The sequence below is a fragment of the Monodelphis domestica genome, chromosome 2 (assembly GCF_027887165.1).
Source record: "Monodelphis domestica isolate mMonDom1 chromosome 2, mMonDom1.pri, whole genome shotgun sequence".
Taxonomy (NCBI): Eukaryota; Metazoa; Chordata; class Mammalia; order Didelphimorphia; family Didelphidae; genus Monodelphis; species Monodelphis domestica.
Genome location: NC_077228.1, coordinates 227507804 through 227524301, shown reverse-complemented (window position 1 = coordinate 227524301; position 16498 = coordinate 227507804). Strand labels below are relative to the sequence as shown.

Genomic DNA, 16498 nt, shown 5'->3' with positions numbered 1-16498 from the left:
TTAGGTTGTTCCTTGCTGCCTTGATGTAGGATAACTGGTCTAAGCTTACTTTCTGCCAGATTCTTTTCCTGGCACTTTTGGTTGAATAAAGACTCTTAAAAATTTTTTTTGTTGATACATTCCTTACTCTCTCTCTGCCCCTTAACCATTCCATGTGATAAAGTATTTTTTGGAGAGGAAAAAAAAGTTAGTGCAACTGTTTGATAAATTGAAACATCCTGAAAACGTGAGCAATGTAGAACACCTTTGGATCTTTCACAAAGGAATAGGTTGGAGGTATCATCTCATATCTATTTAAGTCCCACTTGATCTTTATGATTTTGTTACATTTATTTTCACTTTTTTGTGTTATTCTTTATTTAAATTGTTGTACTGTGTTTATTTTCTTTGCACTGCTTGCTTCACTCTGCATAAGTTCGTGTAGTTCTTTGTTTCTTTGTATTCATTATATATATTCTTTCTTACTTTATAGTACTATTCATTCCATTCACATACCACAATTTGTTGAGCCATTCTCTAATTGATACCTATTTCGTTTCCAATTTTTAGCTATTACAAAATAAATGCCTACAGATGTTTTAGAGTATCTGGGGACTTTTCTTTTTTTTCAGATCAGTGGTTTTCTAGAGGTATAAACTTAATGGTATTTAGTTCAAAGCACCTGGCCATTTTAGCCACTTAATTTGCATAATTACAAATTGCTTTCCAGAATGGTTTTACCATTTCATAATTTTCCCAACAATGTATTAAGTTTCATTACTTCTTGGCCTCTTGACTAAGATCAAGTGTGGTATCAGTTTATTAGTTTTTACAACCTCTCCAACATTGACATTTTTTTTATCAGTTTTCAGGATGTGAGGTAAAACTTGAGAATTGTTTTGATTTGCATTTCATTCGTTATTTGGAGCATTTTCTTCATGAAGTTGTAAATATTTCGCAGTTCTTTTGAGAACTATTGACTATTTATCTATTGGGAAATGATTATTAGTCTCATATGTAATTGTTTATATATCTTGGAAACCAAACCTTTATCAGAGAAACTGGATGCAAAAATGTTTTTCCCATTTAACCACTTCCCTTATTCCAGATGCATTAATGTTATCTGTTCAGAAGCTTTCAGTTTCAAGTTCCTTCTTCTGCTATAAACACAATATTCCTTTAGTTACTTTAGTTTTTTTTTTAGGGTAGTCTTGCTTCCTCTGCCTTTTTCCCCTCACCACTGATCTTCTCTTCTATTTTGATATTTTCCCTTCTTCCTCCAACTAGTCCTGTTCCTTAGTTTAGTTTTTTTTTTTTTAAACCCTTAACTTCTGTGTTAGAATCAATACTATGTATTGGTTCTGAGGCAGAAGAGCAGTAAGGGCTAGACAATGGGGGTCAAGTGACTTGCCCAGGGTCACACAGCTGGGAAATGTCTGAGGTCAGATTTGAACCTAGGACCTCCTGTCTCTAAGCCTGACTCTCAATCCATTGAGCCACCCAACTGCCTCCTAGTTTTTTTTATAAATTTCATTTTTTTTGCACCCCTTTACAAAAAGAATTTCTCTTACTTTTCATTATCTTCTCTTTCTCTTTAGACATTCTAGACACTTATTCTCTGATTCATGACTCCTATAATTATCTAGTTTCTCTTTTTTTCTTTGTATTTTTCATGCTATCAAAGCTTCTAAGGTATCCTTTATAAGTTCTCCTCCTAGATGTTTCCTGCCCATTGACTTGTTGGGTTTACTCCATGGATTCCTCTTTCTTGTTGTGCCTCATTTACAGAACACTGATACTGTTGTTAAGAACAGCTAGCATTTATATAGAATTTAATGTGTGAAATTGCTTTACAATTATCTCATTTGATCATCACATCAACACTTGGAGTTAGTTGTTATCATTATCCCCAATTTATATAGATGAGGAACCTAACATACAAAGGCTAAGTGACTTTTCCAGGGTCACACAGCTAATAACTGAGGTAAAATTGAATTCAGTTTTTCCTGACTCTGGGCCTGATGTTCGTTCTACTACACTACCTAGCATTCATTGCCTCTTGGTAAGGCCAGTCACTGCATATGCAAGCTGACTACTGATCTGTACCTTCTCTTGTTGACTTTTAGCCTGAAAATTTCCTCCCTGTGAGCATGCTTATCTAGTCCTCCAGGTGTGATCCAAGTGTCATTTGCCCCCAAGAGGTTCCAGCATTGCTCCCCCCACACTTTTTAAGCACTAAATCCCCTCAACCTCATCTCCCTTTAATGTTCAGTTGTTTCCATTCATAAGGATATTTGTCACTGAACCTTCTTCCTTTCCCCTACCTTTTCAGTCATTCCTCTTTCTTCCTAACTTCTCTGTAGACTCTTTCCTTTCTGAGACTTGAGACCTTTTAAACCTCATTGTAGCCCCTGGTGCATCATTAACTCTTGTCTCTCAGCTTCTTCCCTTTCTCTTTTCTATACTCTCCAGTGCCTTTATGCCATCCCACAAAAGAGGCATTCACCTATAGACATGGTGTTGCCAGATTCTGGGCATAATACTTCTGCTTCTTTTTTGTGGTATCTCTACCAGATTCCTATCTCTTTTGTGTACAGTTAGAAATCTCTTACTTGTCTCTCTTGCTATTGCTGTCCATGCCTGTTGCATTTATTCACTTCACCTGTTTTTCTGTTGCTTGAGGAGTTCCAGAAGTAAGGACTTTACTTCTGGTTTTATTTCTAAAAATGTTTCAAACTCTCCATTACTATTGAATAACTATAGATTTGCAGAATAGGTCACCCTGTCTTACATCTTGAGCTCCTTTGCTCTTTGGAACATTATTCCATTTTTTCCCTTCTTTTTTAGTGTGTGTGGAATAGTCTTGCATTATTTGAATGTCCTTTCCTTTTTTATTAGACCTTTCTTTTAATCTCTTGAAGAACTTGTTCCTCAATTGAATTATTAAATTTAACTACTATTCTTGGAGTTTGGAGCCCTGGGATTTTTTTTGGGGGGGATGATCTTGGAATTTAATTTCCTGGTAAGTTCTAGAAAGTTCTGTTTTTTCCTTCATTATGATGTTAAGGGTTTTTTTTTTTTATCCTGTCATGTTCTCTGTTTTAGAAACCCATTTACTTAGGTTGTTTCTGCACGTCCTCTCTTTGAGTTCAATATATTGTGCTTGCAGAATGAACATATTTAAAAATTTTTTTTAATTGATTGGTTTTTCCTTCTATTCTTCCAAGTTGTCTTTTTGATGTAGGTATTTACACACCTAAACTATTACTCTCTTTTTTGTTTTTTTGGTGAGCCTTGCCATTGTAGATTCAGATTTTTGTAGATTCAGATTTTTCTATTTTGCTTATTATTTTTGTTGTGTAGGACATAAATTATGCTCACAAAATTCTCATTTCTATTTTTCTCCTTTTTTTCCTTACCATTAAGGAAGAGTATGTTTTCGTTTTCTGTTCTCACATTCTACAAGATCTTCTTTCTAATCAAGTATTGGATAATTTTCCTTTATTTTGCAGCATTTATTCATAGGTACTTGAACTTGTTTCTCCAATTTTAAAATTATATACTTAATAACCACCACCACCAAAATACACTTAAACAAATGGAAAAAAATGTGCAAAACAACAAACTCCACATTGTTTACCATTTGTTTAGAAATATGTAAATTATATATGTCTGTACTAATATAAAAATCCTCTGCTTTTGAGTTCCCTTTGAATTTGTTTTACCTTTATACTTTTTTCTCTTGACTTTGTGACTGTCATTTATTTAAAATTTAATCATAGAATATATTTTTCTCTTTTCATCTCCTCATATATTTCCCTCATTTTATTTGTAAATCCAATATTTGTCATTTCTAATATTATAATACAATCCATTAGATTTAAATACCACAACCTTTGCAGCCATTTCTCCCAATCATTGCATTTGTGTTATTTCCAATTACATTATAATTACAAACAAAGCTTCTCTATTTACATTCACAACTTTTCCCCTCTTAATCTACTTAGTCTACTAGAGCTTAATCCTAGTAATGGGATCCCTAGGTTAATGAGTATAAGGAGTTTTACAGTTTTTAATACATATTTCCATCTTGTTCTAGAAAAAAACAATTCATAGTTATTCTAGACCTGTTCTTTGTTCCTATCAGCAGTTAATCTAATCATTTTAACCAGTCTAGTTCTCAGTTAATATTTATAATCAGGACCATATTTTGTTAGATTGGTCCTAGACAGTCAATGTTATCTGTTGTCAGAACCATACTCTTTCAAAATCCAAGATTTTCTAACTTGGTCATACCCAGTGGAATCTAGCACTGGATACTAGGCCATATTTCATTCTATGATTGCTACTTTTCCTGTTGATTTATCTGTTTATATTCAAAGTTTTTGAATATTCTTTCTAATTTTTTTTATACTTCTTGGCTTTCCCCCTTATTTTCCTTATCACTTGTTTTCTGACTCCCTTCACTTTTGATTGTGGTTTCCTTGGATACTGAATCCAAAATATCTCAGCCTTCTCCTGAGGTGAACATTTCATAGTTCAACAGCCAGACTCTGCCCCAGTTGACTTCTGATGCCCAAAATGGCTGCAGCTAGATGCTATTGTAGATTAAAATTAGGGAGTTGACTAAAATACGAGATTTCTAAGGTAATATTGTGGTTGCAGATTAAAAAATATTATAACTCAAGTCAAGTGACCCTTAGTAGCTTTTATTTACAAAGGGGTGGAAAGAGTGAAAGAGAAATGTAAGAAGAGGGTATAGAAAATGTCTAGCCTATCACACTAAATGTTGCTCTGGTGTCTGGCGGAGCTCTGGCAGGGCTTGCTAACCCTAAGCCAGAGGATCCTGTGAAGTCTTATGCAAAGGTTCCAGTCAGCAATGTAGCCTCCTCCAGGAGAAGGAGGCCTCTCTGGAACTAATCTCTCCAGAAGCCAGGAAGGGACAGCCAGCCACTCACTCACCGAAAACGAAGTACAAAGGGGAATATCCAGAAGTAGTCCAAGAAACCAAGGGCCCAAGTTGAAACCGAGGTTGAAGTCTAAAGCCACCTCCAAGAGGCAGGTCACCAGCCGAAGCTCCAAGCCAAAGATTCAAGCTGAAGACACCCCTGGACAGAAAGTTCCACATCATTTCCTATCCCTTCCTCTCTTCACAGGGGCCAATCACAGCTTCCAAATTGCCTAGCACTGCCCAGTGTGAGATTTAAAATGGTTGAGGTCTTAAACTGTAGTGAGTTAAAATGGTGGAAGATATAAATTGTGATAGATATAAGAGAGGGTGAGTAAATTTGACCGCAGAAATATGTTTCACTACAGTGTCTTGGGTTTTAAAATCAAATATAAGGTGGTCGCCAGGGAAATATTCCTAATTATTCAAATACCCAAGTCAATTGGGTTTTATAGAGATTTTAATTAACAATACAATGAGTAATCAAAGAAAGAGAGAGAGAGAGAGTAAGAAAGGAATAAGTATGAAGGGCCTCAAGCCAATATGGCCTAGACCTGAGTCTTAAAAGAGAAATCAGTCAGTTTTTTAACACTCACCACAAGGTCTGACTAAACAAGGATTCTAGTAACACCAGGCCAGCTCCATCTCAGCTGACTTCACCAGAGAGAGCTCCCAAGCGATCCTCATCAGAGATCTATCTCCAAAAGGATATCTCCAAGAGATCCTGCTTTTTCTTATATAGGGGTTTTTCTCCCATGCCACCTCCCCTAAGTCCCTACATCTACCAATCACTGTAGACGCTTTCCAAAGGACTGCCCATCTGAATTCCTGCTAAGTCGACAAATCTCCTCAGTATGTCTGAATCAGAAAAAATGCTGCTGTGTCGACCAAGATTCTCAGTAAGTCTGAACTAGAGAAAACACAGCCCAGTCAACTAATCTCATTAAGACAAAACTTGCCCGACCCTTTTAGGTACCTAGCATCTCATTGTATCAATTCTAAAAACAGGCCTGGCTCAAAGAACTCCTTGCCCCACCATAAGCATGGATCCAAGTACTTTCTTTGTTTAGCAATGAGTTTTCTCCCCTAAAGCAGTCTTAAGTATGGTTGGAATAGAGATCCTCCCATTTCTGATCCTGGCGAGTTCTCACATCAAAATGGGAAATGTTTCTCAGTAGGGAATTTGTTCCAATTAAGAATTCCCTGATGGGGAAATTTTTAACATTCACAAGTCTGAGAGATTTCAAGATTTATACCAGGGGAGCAGTGTCTGTGGGATCCACCTTTCATCCTCTAAGAGTGTAAACTCTTATTAAAGGATTCACAACTTTCTGGGGTTGTCACCCATTTTAGTAAATGACTTGGGAACTCCCTTACTTAGTGTTAAGTATGAGAGAAAAAAGAATTCCATTTCACAATCCCCTCTGTGATTCTTTGGGAGACTAGTCTGCTCAATGAATCATTTAATATAACCAGCTTATACCTCTAAGGATCTAGCTAAAGATGCATCCAATATTGCACTTTTTAAGACGAAACTATGATAGTTATAGATAAGAGGGAAATAAAAGAGAGAGAAAGCAAAACCAGTGTTTTCTAGGCTCGTTGACAAAAAGCCAATTAGGGGGCAGTCCCATTTGGCATAAGAGTTTACATTCAGAATAAATGTGTTCAGTCTCCTTCAGTTCAATCAGTTATATCCCAAAGTTCATTCTGGATCTCCTGATGCAGTTGAGGTTTCTTTATGGCACTTTCTCTGAACAGTTCATTTTCTTGATTCAAGGAGTTCTTGAGCTTCTTTTCCTGAAAAATTTCTCAAAAATAATTTTAAGTCTTGGGTTTTATGAAAATTATACACTATTCCCTTTCCCTCAGACTTGGAGTACTACATAGCTCCAGTTATACATGTACAGTGCCCTGCTCCTCTATTTCTGTTCCTTAGTTCTTTTACCTGACATTGGCACTTCAGAACCTGTTTTTCCTTGCACTGGCAAAGCCTAATTTCCCTGGCACCAGCAGACTTTGCTTCCTTTGGCACTGGCACTTCTGGGTTTCAATCTCTGATCAGCTTTTGCTCCTAGAGGACTCTGGTAAAGCTGGCAACTTTCATATCCTAGAGCCATTGTTCTCTTTAACACTTGAAAGAGGGAGGGGAGATTGGGAGACAGAGGTGGGTTTTGAGTTATGTCTGTGTAGCATCCTTGGATTTGCTAGAACAGCCTTGTTACTGGCAGTGTGGGATGCATGGAAGGAATGCTGAAGGAACTAATGGTCAATGTCAGTTCTGTAGTTTTGGGAAGATTTACTTTATTTTTTGCCTTTTGTTAACTTGGGTAGTTTGTCTTTTTTTTTTAAACATTATTTGGTCATTTTCGAGCATTATTCATTGGAGACAAAGATCATCTCTCCCCCCACCCCCCCCACCCCCATCCCATAGCCGACGTGCGATTCCACTGGGTATCACAAGTGTTCTTGATTCGAACACATTTCCATGTTGTTGGTGTTTGCACCAGAGAGTTCATTTGGAGTCTCTCCTCAGTCATATCCCCTCACCCCCTGTAAAAGCAGTTGCTTTTCCTCGGTGTTTTTACTTCCACAGTTTGTCCTCTGCTTGTAGATAGTGTTTTTTCTCCTAGATCCCTGCAGATTATTCAGGGACATTGCATTGCCACTAATGGAGAAGTCCATTACCTTTGATTGTACCACAGTGTGTCAATCTCTGTGTACAATGTTTTCCTGATTCTGCTCCTTTCGCTCTGCATCATTTCCTGGAGGTTGTTCCAGTCTCCATGGAATCCCTCCACTTTATTATTCCTTTTAGCACAATAGTATCCCATCACCAACATATACCACACTTTGTTCAGCCATTCCCCGATTGAAGGGCATCCCTTCGTTTTCCAATTTTTGGCCACCACAAAGAGCGCTGCTATGAATATTCTTGTACAAGTCTTTTTCCTTATTATCTCTTTGGGGTTGTAAAAAATAGACTCGAATACAGGACTGCAATCCCCACGAGCCTTTGCTCCACTTCCCCAGAATGCCTTGTAATATCACCTGGGCCGAGATTGAGAAGGTATTTAAGCTGATTCAAAGGCTTTTGAGGGTGCTCTTTTCTTGCTCTTGGACTTCCGTTTTGGGGCAGGCCTGGCTTTTTTTCATAATGTAGGTGAGGTTGTGTCTAGGCCACTCTATGGCCTGGACACGTGTTTCTTACCCTGTATTTTCTTTAATCCTTAATCTTCAATAAACCTCTAAAAAAATATAATACTCCTTGCAGAGAGAAACTAATTTCTACCTGCCTCAGTCTCCCGTCTCCCCTAAATTTTAATCTTTACAGTTGGTGTAACCACTTCGGGAGAAAAAACTCTCAATCTTCTGATTTCTTTTCTGATCTTTAGTTCAACTTTTAATATCTAGTGCCTAGAAAAAAAATGTTTTTGAGCCATATCTATCTGGCCAAGGTTTTCTACCCTTGCAAAGCTGCTACAGGCTCCAGACCTGTTGCGTTTGCTGCCCACCCCACCTGGCTCAGCCCCATCGCTTCCTGCCTGCAGCCTTGTAGCCCTGATCATCCTCACCTGGTATCTGGTCCTGGCCTTGCCCACCCCCGCAGCCCCTCCAGCTCCTGCTCCTGGCCTCTCACAGGCCCGCTGCCTGCCTATTTCTGCGCCCCAGACCCACGAGCACAACCCCAGTTGGCTCATCACCCAGATCCTTGGAGCAGATCGCTCAGGACTCATTGTGACCAGCTGGTAACAGTATTGGCTACGTGGGCGGAGGGGAGAGATGAGAGGGAAAGGAGAACTAACGGCAATTTTCCCTTAAGCTAAGCCTCCAAGCAAAAGGGGGTGTATTGGCTCCAAGGTGGACTGGGGCAGGAGGAGGGATCATATCAGGGGAGAGGGGAAAGAGAGAAAAGGGAGAGGAGAAGAAACAGATTTTTTCAAACAGAAATCTAAAAAACAATGGGTTTAAAAGGATACCTTTTGACTCTTCTGGCAATTTCATTGATTTTACCTGCCTGTCAGGGAGCAGACTCAGCCCAAAGATTCAACTTTAACTTTGGGGAGGCAAATGGGTGGCTCAGCGACCTGATAGCCAGACATAAAGACATTCGGTCCTGGGTTAAAATCTGGCCTCAGATTCTCCCCAGCTGTGGGGTGCAGATCGATAGCCATTACCACTCTGCCTTTGGACAATAGACATTTAAATGGATAATTAAAAACAAACAAACAAAAAAACTCCCCAAGGAACTTTGAAGAGACTAATGGCTATATTTTGAGGCATTTCAGATTCCAATGGTTTATAAAAATCTCTGTATTCTATTGCATTTTTTGTTATGGTTTAACTTTGTGATTTTAAGTTCGTATATTACTGGATTCAATATTATTCTGCTTGAACTGAAGGTTGATTGAATTTATTTTGAATGTACTGAGTTTTGAAATTCTGTTGTTTTTCCCCTATAACTGTGCTGAAAATATTGTTGTGAATAAGCCCATATATGAAAAAACAGCCTTTCTATTTTGACTTTGTAAATTATCACATAGATGGACTTCAGAACTGGTTATAATTGTATTAACAACCTTGGAAAATTTAATGTGCTAAATATCTCAAATGATTTTAAGGGTTTTTTAAATATGATTTTTGGAATTTTTTTTAACAATCTGGTTATTTTTGCCTGCCCTAAGGCCCATTAGCTGAAGTGAAATACATTTTATAACCCCCAACCTTCCCACATGTGAATGGAAGTTGGGCAGTTAATCTCAGGGCATTTGTACCCTTAAAAAGCCTCCAAAAGGAGCACCCCTTTATTTATGCTCTTCAGCTCACTACTTTACTTGCACCAGAATGATATATAGATTTCTTGATTATGTTCTTAACCCTAGATGAGTTTTACTTTGTTTAAAAAAAAAATATGTTCATTACCAAGGTTGAAAGATTGCTATGTTTGTAAAAATTGTGACAAATGTCCATCAATTCATAGGTTTTAAAAATGTCATAAAGCAACTTATGTGAAATATGAAAGTGTGTTTGTTTGCTATTGTAATTAATTAGGCTATTGGGAATTTTGGGGATTTTGGTAACTACATAGTTGTACTACTGTATTTTTAAAAATGAAAAAATTGTTATCCTTGTTCAGTTCATTTGCCTTCTACTCACAGTGATCATGGCCAGATATTAAGAGGAAATGGATCTCATTTTTGGTGAGAAAGTCTTGTAATCTTTATTTTCTTAGCTGACACAGAGTGTCAATGATTATAAGCTATATTTTTGAATTTTTTAAAGCTCTTTTATTATTATATTTTTCTTGCATGTGCAATATACTTTTTCAGTTTTTTAAAATTATTTTTTCTCTCCTTTTTATAGTTGAAGCACATGTCACCAGCATTAAAATTTTCTTTAACTTTTTGACTTTTCAGTGCTACAAGTTCGAAATACATTTGTCAGAGCATGCCCTAAAAAGCTTGTGACTATAAAAATGATGCCACTAATTATTTAAATAAATTATGGGACTTTGCTTAATGATTCTGTCTGATTCCAGGACAAGATATATACACAAGAGCCATTGCACAGAGCCAAAAAAAAAGGCCAATCCAGGATGGATTGATGCACTTCTAGGCCAATACAAAGGTCTTGAACCTAGTGTGAAGACTCCTGAGGTTACTATGTTTAACATGTATTAAGACATAAGCTTTCCTTGTGTCCACACTCACTCTGAAGATACTCACAGACGAGTATCCCCAAAACCTTGGCTCCTACTTGGCTTCTATAATCTGGTCCCTTCCTTTTCTGCCTCATAGTGTGGTACCTTTCTGTAGTCCTGGCTACTGACTGGGTAAATGCCTCATTGCTTAGATCATTTTGATTGGGCCCTGATTCAAGGACCTGTTATACATTTATTTTTCTTTTACTTGGAATTTTTACACATAAGACTTTGATAGTCTATATTTTCATCCAGAGATTTTTCTTTTCTTTTTGATTTTTCTGATATCTTTTTAATATCTCTTGCCAATTGATTCATATACCTCAGACATGCATCCCTAAGTGATCCCGGTTTTTTAATTTCCCGGTTTCCCGGGAAATTAAAAATCCCGGTTTCCCAATTTGTTGCTTTCCTTCTGATTTTGGTTACATTGATTTTGTTTGTACAAAAGCTTTTTAATTTGATGTAGTCCAAATTATTTATTTTGCATTTTGTGACCCTTTTTAAGTCTTGCTTGCTTTTAAAATCTTTCCCTTCCCAAAGGTCTGACATGTATACTATTTTGTGTTCGCCTAATTTTCTTATAGTTTCCTTCTTTATGTTCAAAAGTCATTCACCCATTTTGAATTTATCTTCGTGTAGGGTGTGAGGTGTTGATCTAAACCTAATCTTTCCCACACTGTACTCCAATTTTCCCAGCAGTTTTTATGAAATAGTGGATTTTTGTCCCAAAAGCTTGGATCTTTGGGTTTGTCATATACTGTCTTGCTGAGGTCACTTACCCCGAGTCTATTCCACAGATCCTCCTTTCTGTCTCTTAGCCAGTACCAAATTGTTTTGATGACCGCTGCTTTATAATATAGTCTGAGATCTGGGACTGCAAGGCCCCCTTCTTTTGAATTTTTTTTTTCATTATTTCCCTGGCTATCCTTGATCCTTTGTTCTTCCAAATGAACTTTGTTATGGATTTTTCTAAATCATTAAAAATTTTTTTGGAAGTTCAATGGGTATGGCACTAAATAGATAGATGAGTTTGGGTAGGATGGTCATTTTTATTATATTGGCTCATCCTATCCATGAGCAGTTAATGTTTTTCCAATTGCAGAAGTCTAGTTTTAGGTGTGTGGAGAGTGTTTTGTAGTTGTGTTCATATAATTCCTGTGTTTGTCTCGGGAGATATATTCCTAAGTATTTTATTTTGTCTAAAGTGTTTTTGAATGGGATTTCTCTTTCTAGTTCTTGCTGCTGAGCTGTGTTGGAGGTATATAGAAATGCTGATGACATGCGGGTTTATTTTGTATCCTGCAACTTTGCTAAAGTTGTTGATTATTTTGATTAGCTTTTTGGTTGAATCTCTAGAATTCTTTATGTAGACCATCATGTCATCTGCAAAGAGTGATAACTTGGTCTCCTCCTTGCCTGTTTTAATGCCTTCAATTTCTTTTTCTTCTCTAATTGCTACTAGTCAAATAGTAGAGGTGATAATGGGCATCCTTGTTTCACTCCTGATCTTATTGGGAATGCATCTAGTTTATCCCCATTGCAGATGATATTAGTTCATGGTTTTATATATATTCTATTTATTATTTTTAGGAATGACTTCTATTCCTATGCTTTTTAATGTTTTTAATAGGAATGGGTATTATATTTTATCAAAGGCTTTTTCTGCATCTATTGAAATAATCATGTGATTTTTGTTGGGTTTGCTTGTTGATGTGGTCAATTATGTGGATGGTTTTCCTGAATTTGAACCAGCTCTGCATCCCTGGTATAAATCCTACTTGATCATGGTGAATGACCCTTCTGATCACTTGCTGGAGTCTTTTTGCTAGTATCCTATTTAAGATTTTTGCATCTATATTCATTAGGGAGATTGGTCTATAATTTTCTTTCTCTGTTTTTGGCCTGCCTGACTTTGGAATCAGTACCATGTTTGTGTCATAAAAGGAGTTTGGTAGAATTCCCTCTTTGCTTATTATGTCAAATAGTTTGCATAGTATTAGGATTAGCTGTTCTTTGAATGTTTGATAGAATTCACTTGTGAATCCATCAGGTCCTGGGGATTTTTTCTTAGGAAGTTATTTGATGGCCTGTTGGATTTCTTTTTTCTGATATGGGATTATTTAAGAAAACTATTTCTTCTTCTGTTAGTCTAGGCAATTTATATTTTTGTAAATATTCATCCATATCACCTAGGTTGGCATATTTATTGCTATATAGTTGGGCAAAGTAGTTTTTAATGTTTGCCTTAATTTCCTCTTCATTGGAGGTGAGGTCCCCTTTTTCATCCTTGATGCTGTTAATTTTTCCTTTCTTCTTTCCTTTTTTTAATTAGATTGACCAGTACTTTGTCTATTTTGTCTTTTTTCAAAGTACCAGCTTCTAGTCTTGTTTATTAGCTCAATAGTTCTATCATTTTCAATTTTATTAATTTCTCCCTTAGTTTTTAGGATCTCTAGTTTGGTTTTCTTCTGGGGTTTTTTAATTTGTTCACTCTCAAGTTTTTTGATTTGCATTTCCAATTCATTGATCTCTGCCCTCCCTAATTTGTTAATATATGCACTCAAGGATAGGCGTTTTCCTCTAAGTACTGCTTTGGCTGCATCCGATAAGGTTTGAAAGGATGTCTCACCATTGTTATTGTCCTCAATGAAATTATTGTTTCTATGATTTCTTCTCTAACCGATTTTGGAGTGTATGTTATTTAATTTCCAATTAATTTTTGATTTGGCTCTCCATGTGCCCTTACTGATCAATATTTTTATTGCCTTATGATCTGAAAAGATTGCATTTATTATTTCTGCTTTTCTGCATTTGAATGCCATGTTTCTGTGACCTAGTGTATGATCTATTTCTGTGAATGTGCCATATGGTGCTGAGAAGAAGGTGTATTCCTTTTTATCCCTATTTATTTTTCTCCCTATGTCTATTAACTCTAATTTTTCTAAGATTTCATTCACGTCTTTTATCTCTTTTTTATTTATTTTTTGGTTTGATTTATCTAAATTTGATAGTGGTTGGTTCAAGTCTCCCACTAATGTGGTTTTACTACCTATTTCTTCCATCAATTCTCCTAGTTTCTCCATTAGAAATTTGGATGCTATACCATTTGGTGCATACATGTTGATTAGTGATATTTCCTCATTGTCTATATTCCCTTTTAACAGAATATATTTACCTTCCCTATCCCTTTTGATCAGGTCTCCATAGTATACATTTCATCTCATTTCTTCGCTGTTGGCATAATGTTAACATGTTATAGTCTACTTATACCTACAATTCATTTTTCCTCTGTATAATATGATTTGATTTCTTAGCCATATAGCATCATAGGGAGAAATGTTAACAATAAAAAAAATGAATTTTTGTTCAGGGGAGCAGCTTGGATTCTTCAAAAGTCCTATCTAGTTTCCCAAATTTAATTCAATGAGTCTCTTTTATTGTACATTGCAGAGCCTGTTTAAGATATATATATGTATATGTATGTGTATATGTGTTTGGTGATATATACTGAGGAAAGAAAGCTAAAAGGAAAAACTCTTATCTCACTCATATTTCTAAAAGCTTAGCAACCAGAGTTTCCCCTGGCTGAATTCACTCCCACTTTCACTTGTTTTCTAACCCCATTTACCACCCTCATTCATAAAAGAGCAAGAACTCCCTAGGCATGGGAGTGGTCCTTATATAGGCCAATCCTGCTCCTAGAAGTAGGGGTACGTGGTCCCTCCTCCAGGATGGGATTGGTCCATTCAAGACCAATCCTATTCCAGGGAGTAGGAGGGACCCCTGAAGCAGCTGGGGGATGTACTTCCACATGGCCACAACATTTTGAAACTCACATAAACCCCCGGTGATCCTTTGGGAGATCAAACATTCCAATGGACCATAACAAACATAGCCAACTAATGTACTAATAATGTACATACAATTTAACACGAGGAAAATACAACAACCTGGAGACAATGAAACAAAAGTGAAACAAGAACAAAACCAATACACATACGCACAAGAGTATGTCAGGTGTTAAAATGTCAGAAGACTGCAAAGAGAGGAGGCCACAAGGTTATGAAAAGCTTTGAATATCAAAGGTTATTTGTATTTGCACCTGGAGGCAGTAGGAAGTCATTGGGGTTTATTGAGTAGGGATTTGATCAGACTTTCACTTTAGGAAAATCACTTTAGTGGTTGAAAGAATGGACTGGAGCAGGGGAGAAGACCTGAGGTAGGCAGTTCCATCAATAATCCAAACAGGAGGTAATTAAGGCCTGCATCACAGTGATGGCAGTGTCAGAGGAGAGAAGAATGTGTGTTTGAGAGAGGTGAAGGTGATATCAACAGGCTTTGGCCACACTTAGATATGGAGCGTTAGACAGAGTGAGGAATCCAGGATGACTCCTACTAAGTTGTTTTGAGAGATTGAATGCCCTTTACAGTAATAGGAAATGTAGGAAATGGGGAGGATTTTGGAGGAAATTTAATAAGTTCAAATTTTGTACTCTGGTTTAATATACTGTATACCCAGTTTGTGTCTGAAAGGCAGTTAGAGATTGAAGATAAGCATAGATATATAAATATATAAATGTTGGGTATGATGATGATGATGATGATTTCATTCTATAAATAACTAGTTATGATTAATAATGCTGTTTTCTTTTTCTTGATTTTTCTCAACTTTTCTCTACTACTTTCTCTCAATCTTTTTTTTTTCCTTTTAGGATTTTTGTCCCTGAGTCATGGCAGACAGAAGACCTGAAAAGTCATGTGAACAAGCATGTGAATCTCTTAAAAGACAGGACTATGAAGTGGCAGTGAGACATTGCACAGAGGCCCTTCTTTCCCTTGGCCAATATTCTTTGGCAAACTTCACAGAGACATGTCCATTGGAAGTAGAACGCATAAAAATTGAGAGTCTTCTGTATAGAATTGCCTCATTCTTACAACTTGTGAGTAAATGTTAATAATTATAGTGTCTATTTGTAGGTATTTAATGTATCCTATGGAAAAAAGTAACAGTGCCTTCCTGTTTTATTTTTCCTTTAACCTTTACCTTCTGTCTTAGAATCAGTATAATAAGTATCAGTTCTATGGTAGAAGAGTGGTAAAGGCTAGGCAGTAGGGGTTATGTGACTTTCCCTGGGCCATACAGCTAAGAAGTGTCTGAGGCCAGATTTAAGCCCAGGACCTCCCATCTCTGGGCCCCCACCTGCGCCCTACAGTGACTTCTGTAGGATTTAAATTAATTTCCAATACTTCAAGTATTATTTTTATAAAGTTTATTATCTGACAAAATAGAACCAGGTGATTAAATTTTTGTACTTGTTCAAAATTTTTGCTCCACCAAAGCCACCTTAGGAAGGAAAAAGATGCAGAGAGATGGAACTCCACCAAATGTATCTCCTGTTTCCGTCTGTATGTAACAACAGGAAGGAGTAGGGTGCTGGGAATCTTGAGTTCTGCTGGGGATGAGAGTTTTTAGGGTAACAGATTCAAATTACACAATCACCCCTGAGAGCCTTTGGAAGACTAGTCTCCCCAGTGGATCTTATAAACAACCAATTTATAAATTACAATAATTTGGGGATAAAAGGGAAAGAGATCCAAACCAATGATTACGAGGTGCATTGAGAAAAAAGCTAATTGGGGGGGTAGTCCCTTTCAGCATAAGAGTATACATACAAAATAAATGTTACAACCCCCCACAGTTCAATTTCACTACAACTCAAAGTTCATTCTGGATCTTTTGGTGCAGTGTGAGGTTTCTGCAGGTGTCTCCATGGAGCCTTCTCCAAGCAGATCAGTTCCTGGATTCTAGGAGGTAGCAAGTTTCTTAACTTTTTTATAAAGTTTTTATAAAGTTTATAAAACTAGAA

The 16498-nt window shown here is 36.9% G+C and overlaps 1 protein-coding gene across 6 annotated transcripts in view; it reads left to right on the top strand.

Moving 5' to 3' along the window:
- Positions 1-16498, top strand: part of HELZ (helicase with zinc finger) — a 266896-nt gene that overhangs the window by 38067 nt on the left and 212331 nt on the right. For all 6 annotated transcript variants that reach the window (XM_007482771.3, XM_007482772.3, XM_001379116.4 and 3 more), the window contains exon 3: positions 15344-15571. In XM_007482771.3, coding sequence (XP_007482833.1) covers positions 15362-15571 — 210 coding nt within the window. In that variant the 5' untranslated portion in view covers positions 15344-15361. The remainder of the gene's footprint in view (positions 1-15343; positions 15572-16498) is intronic.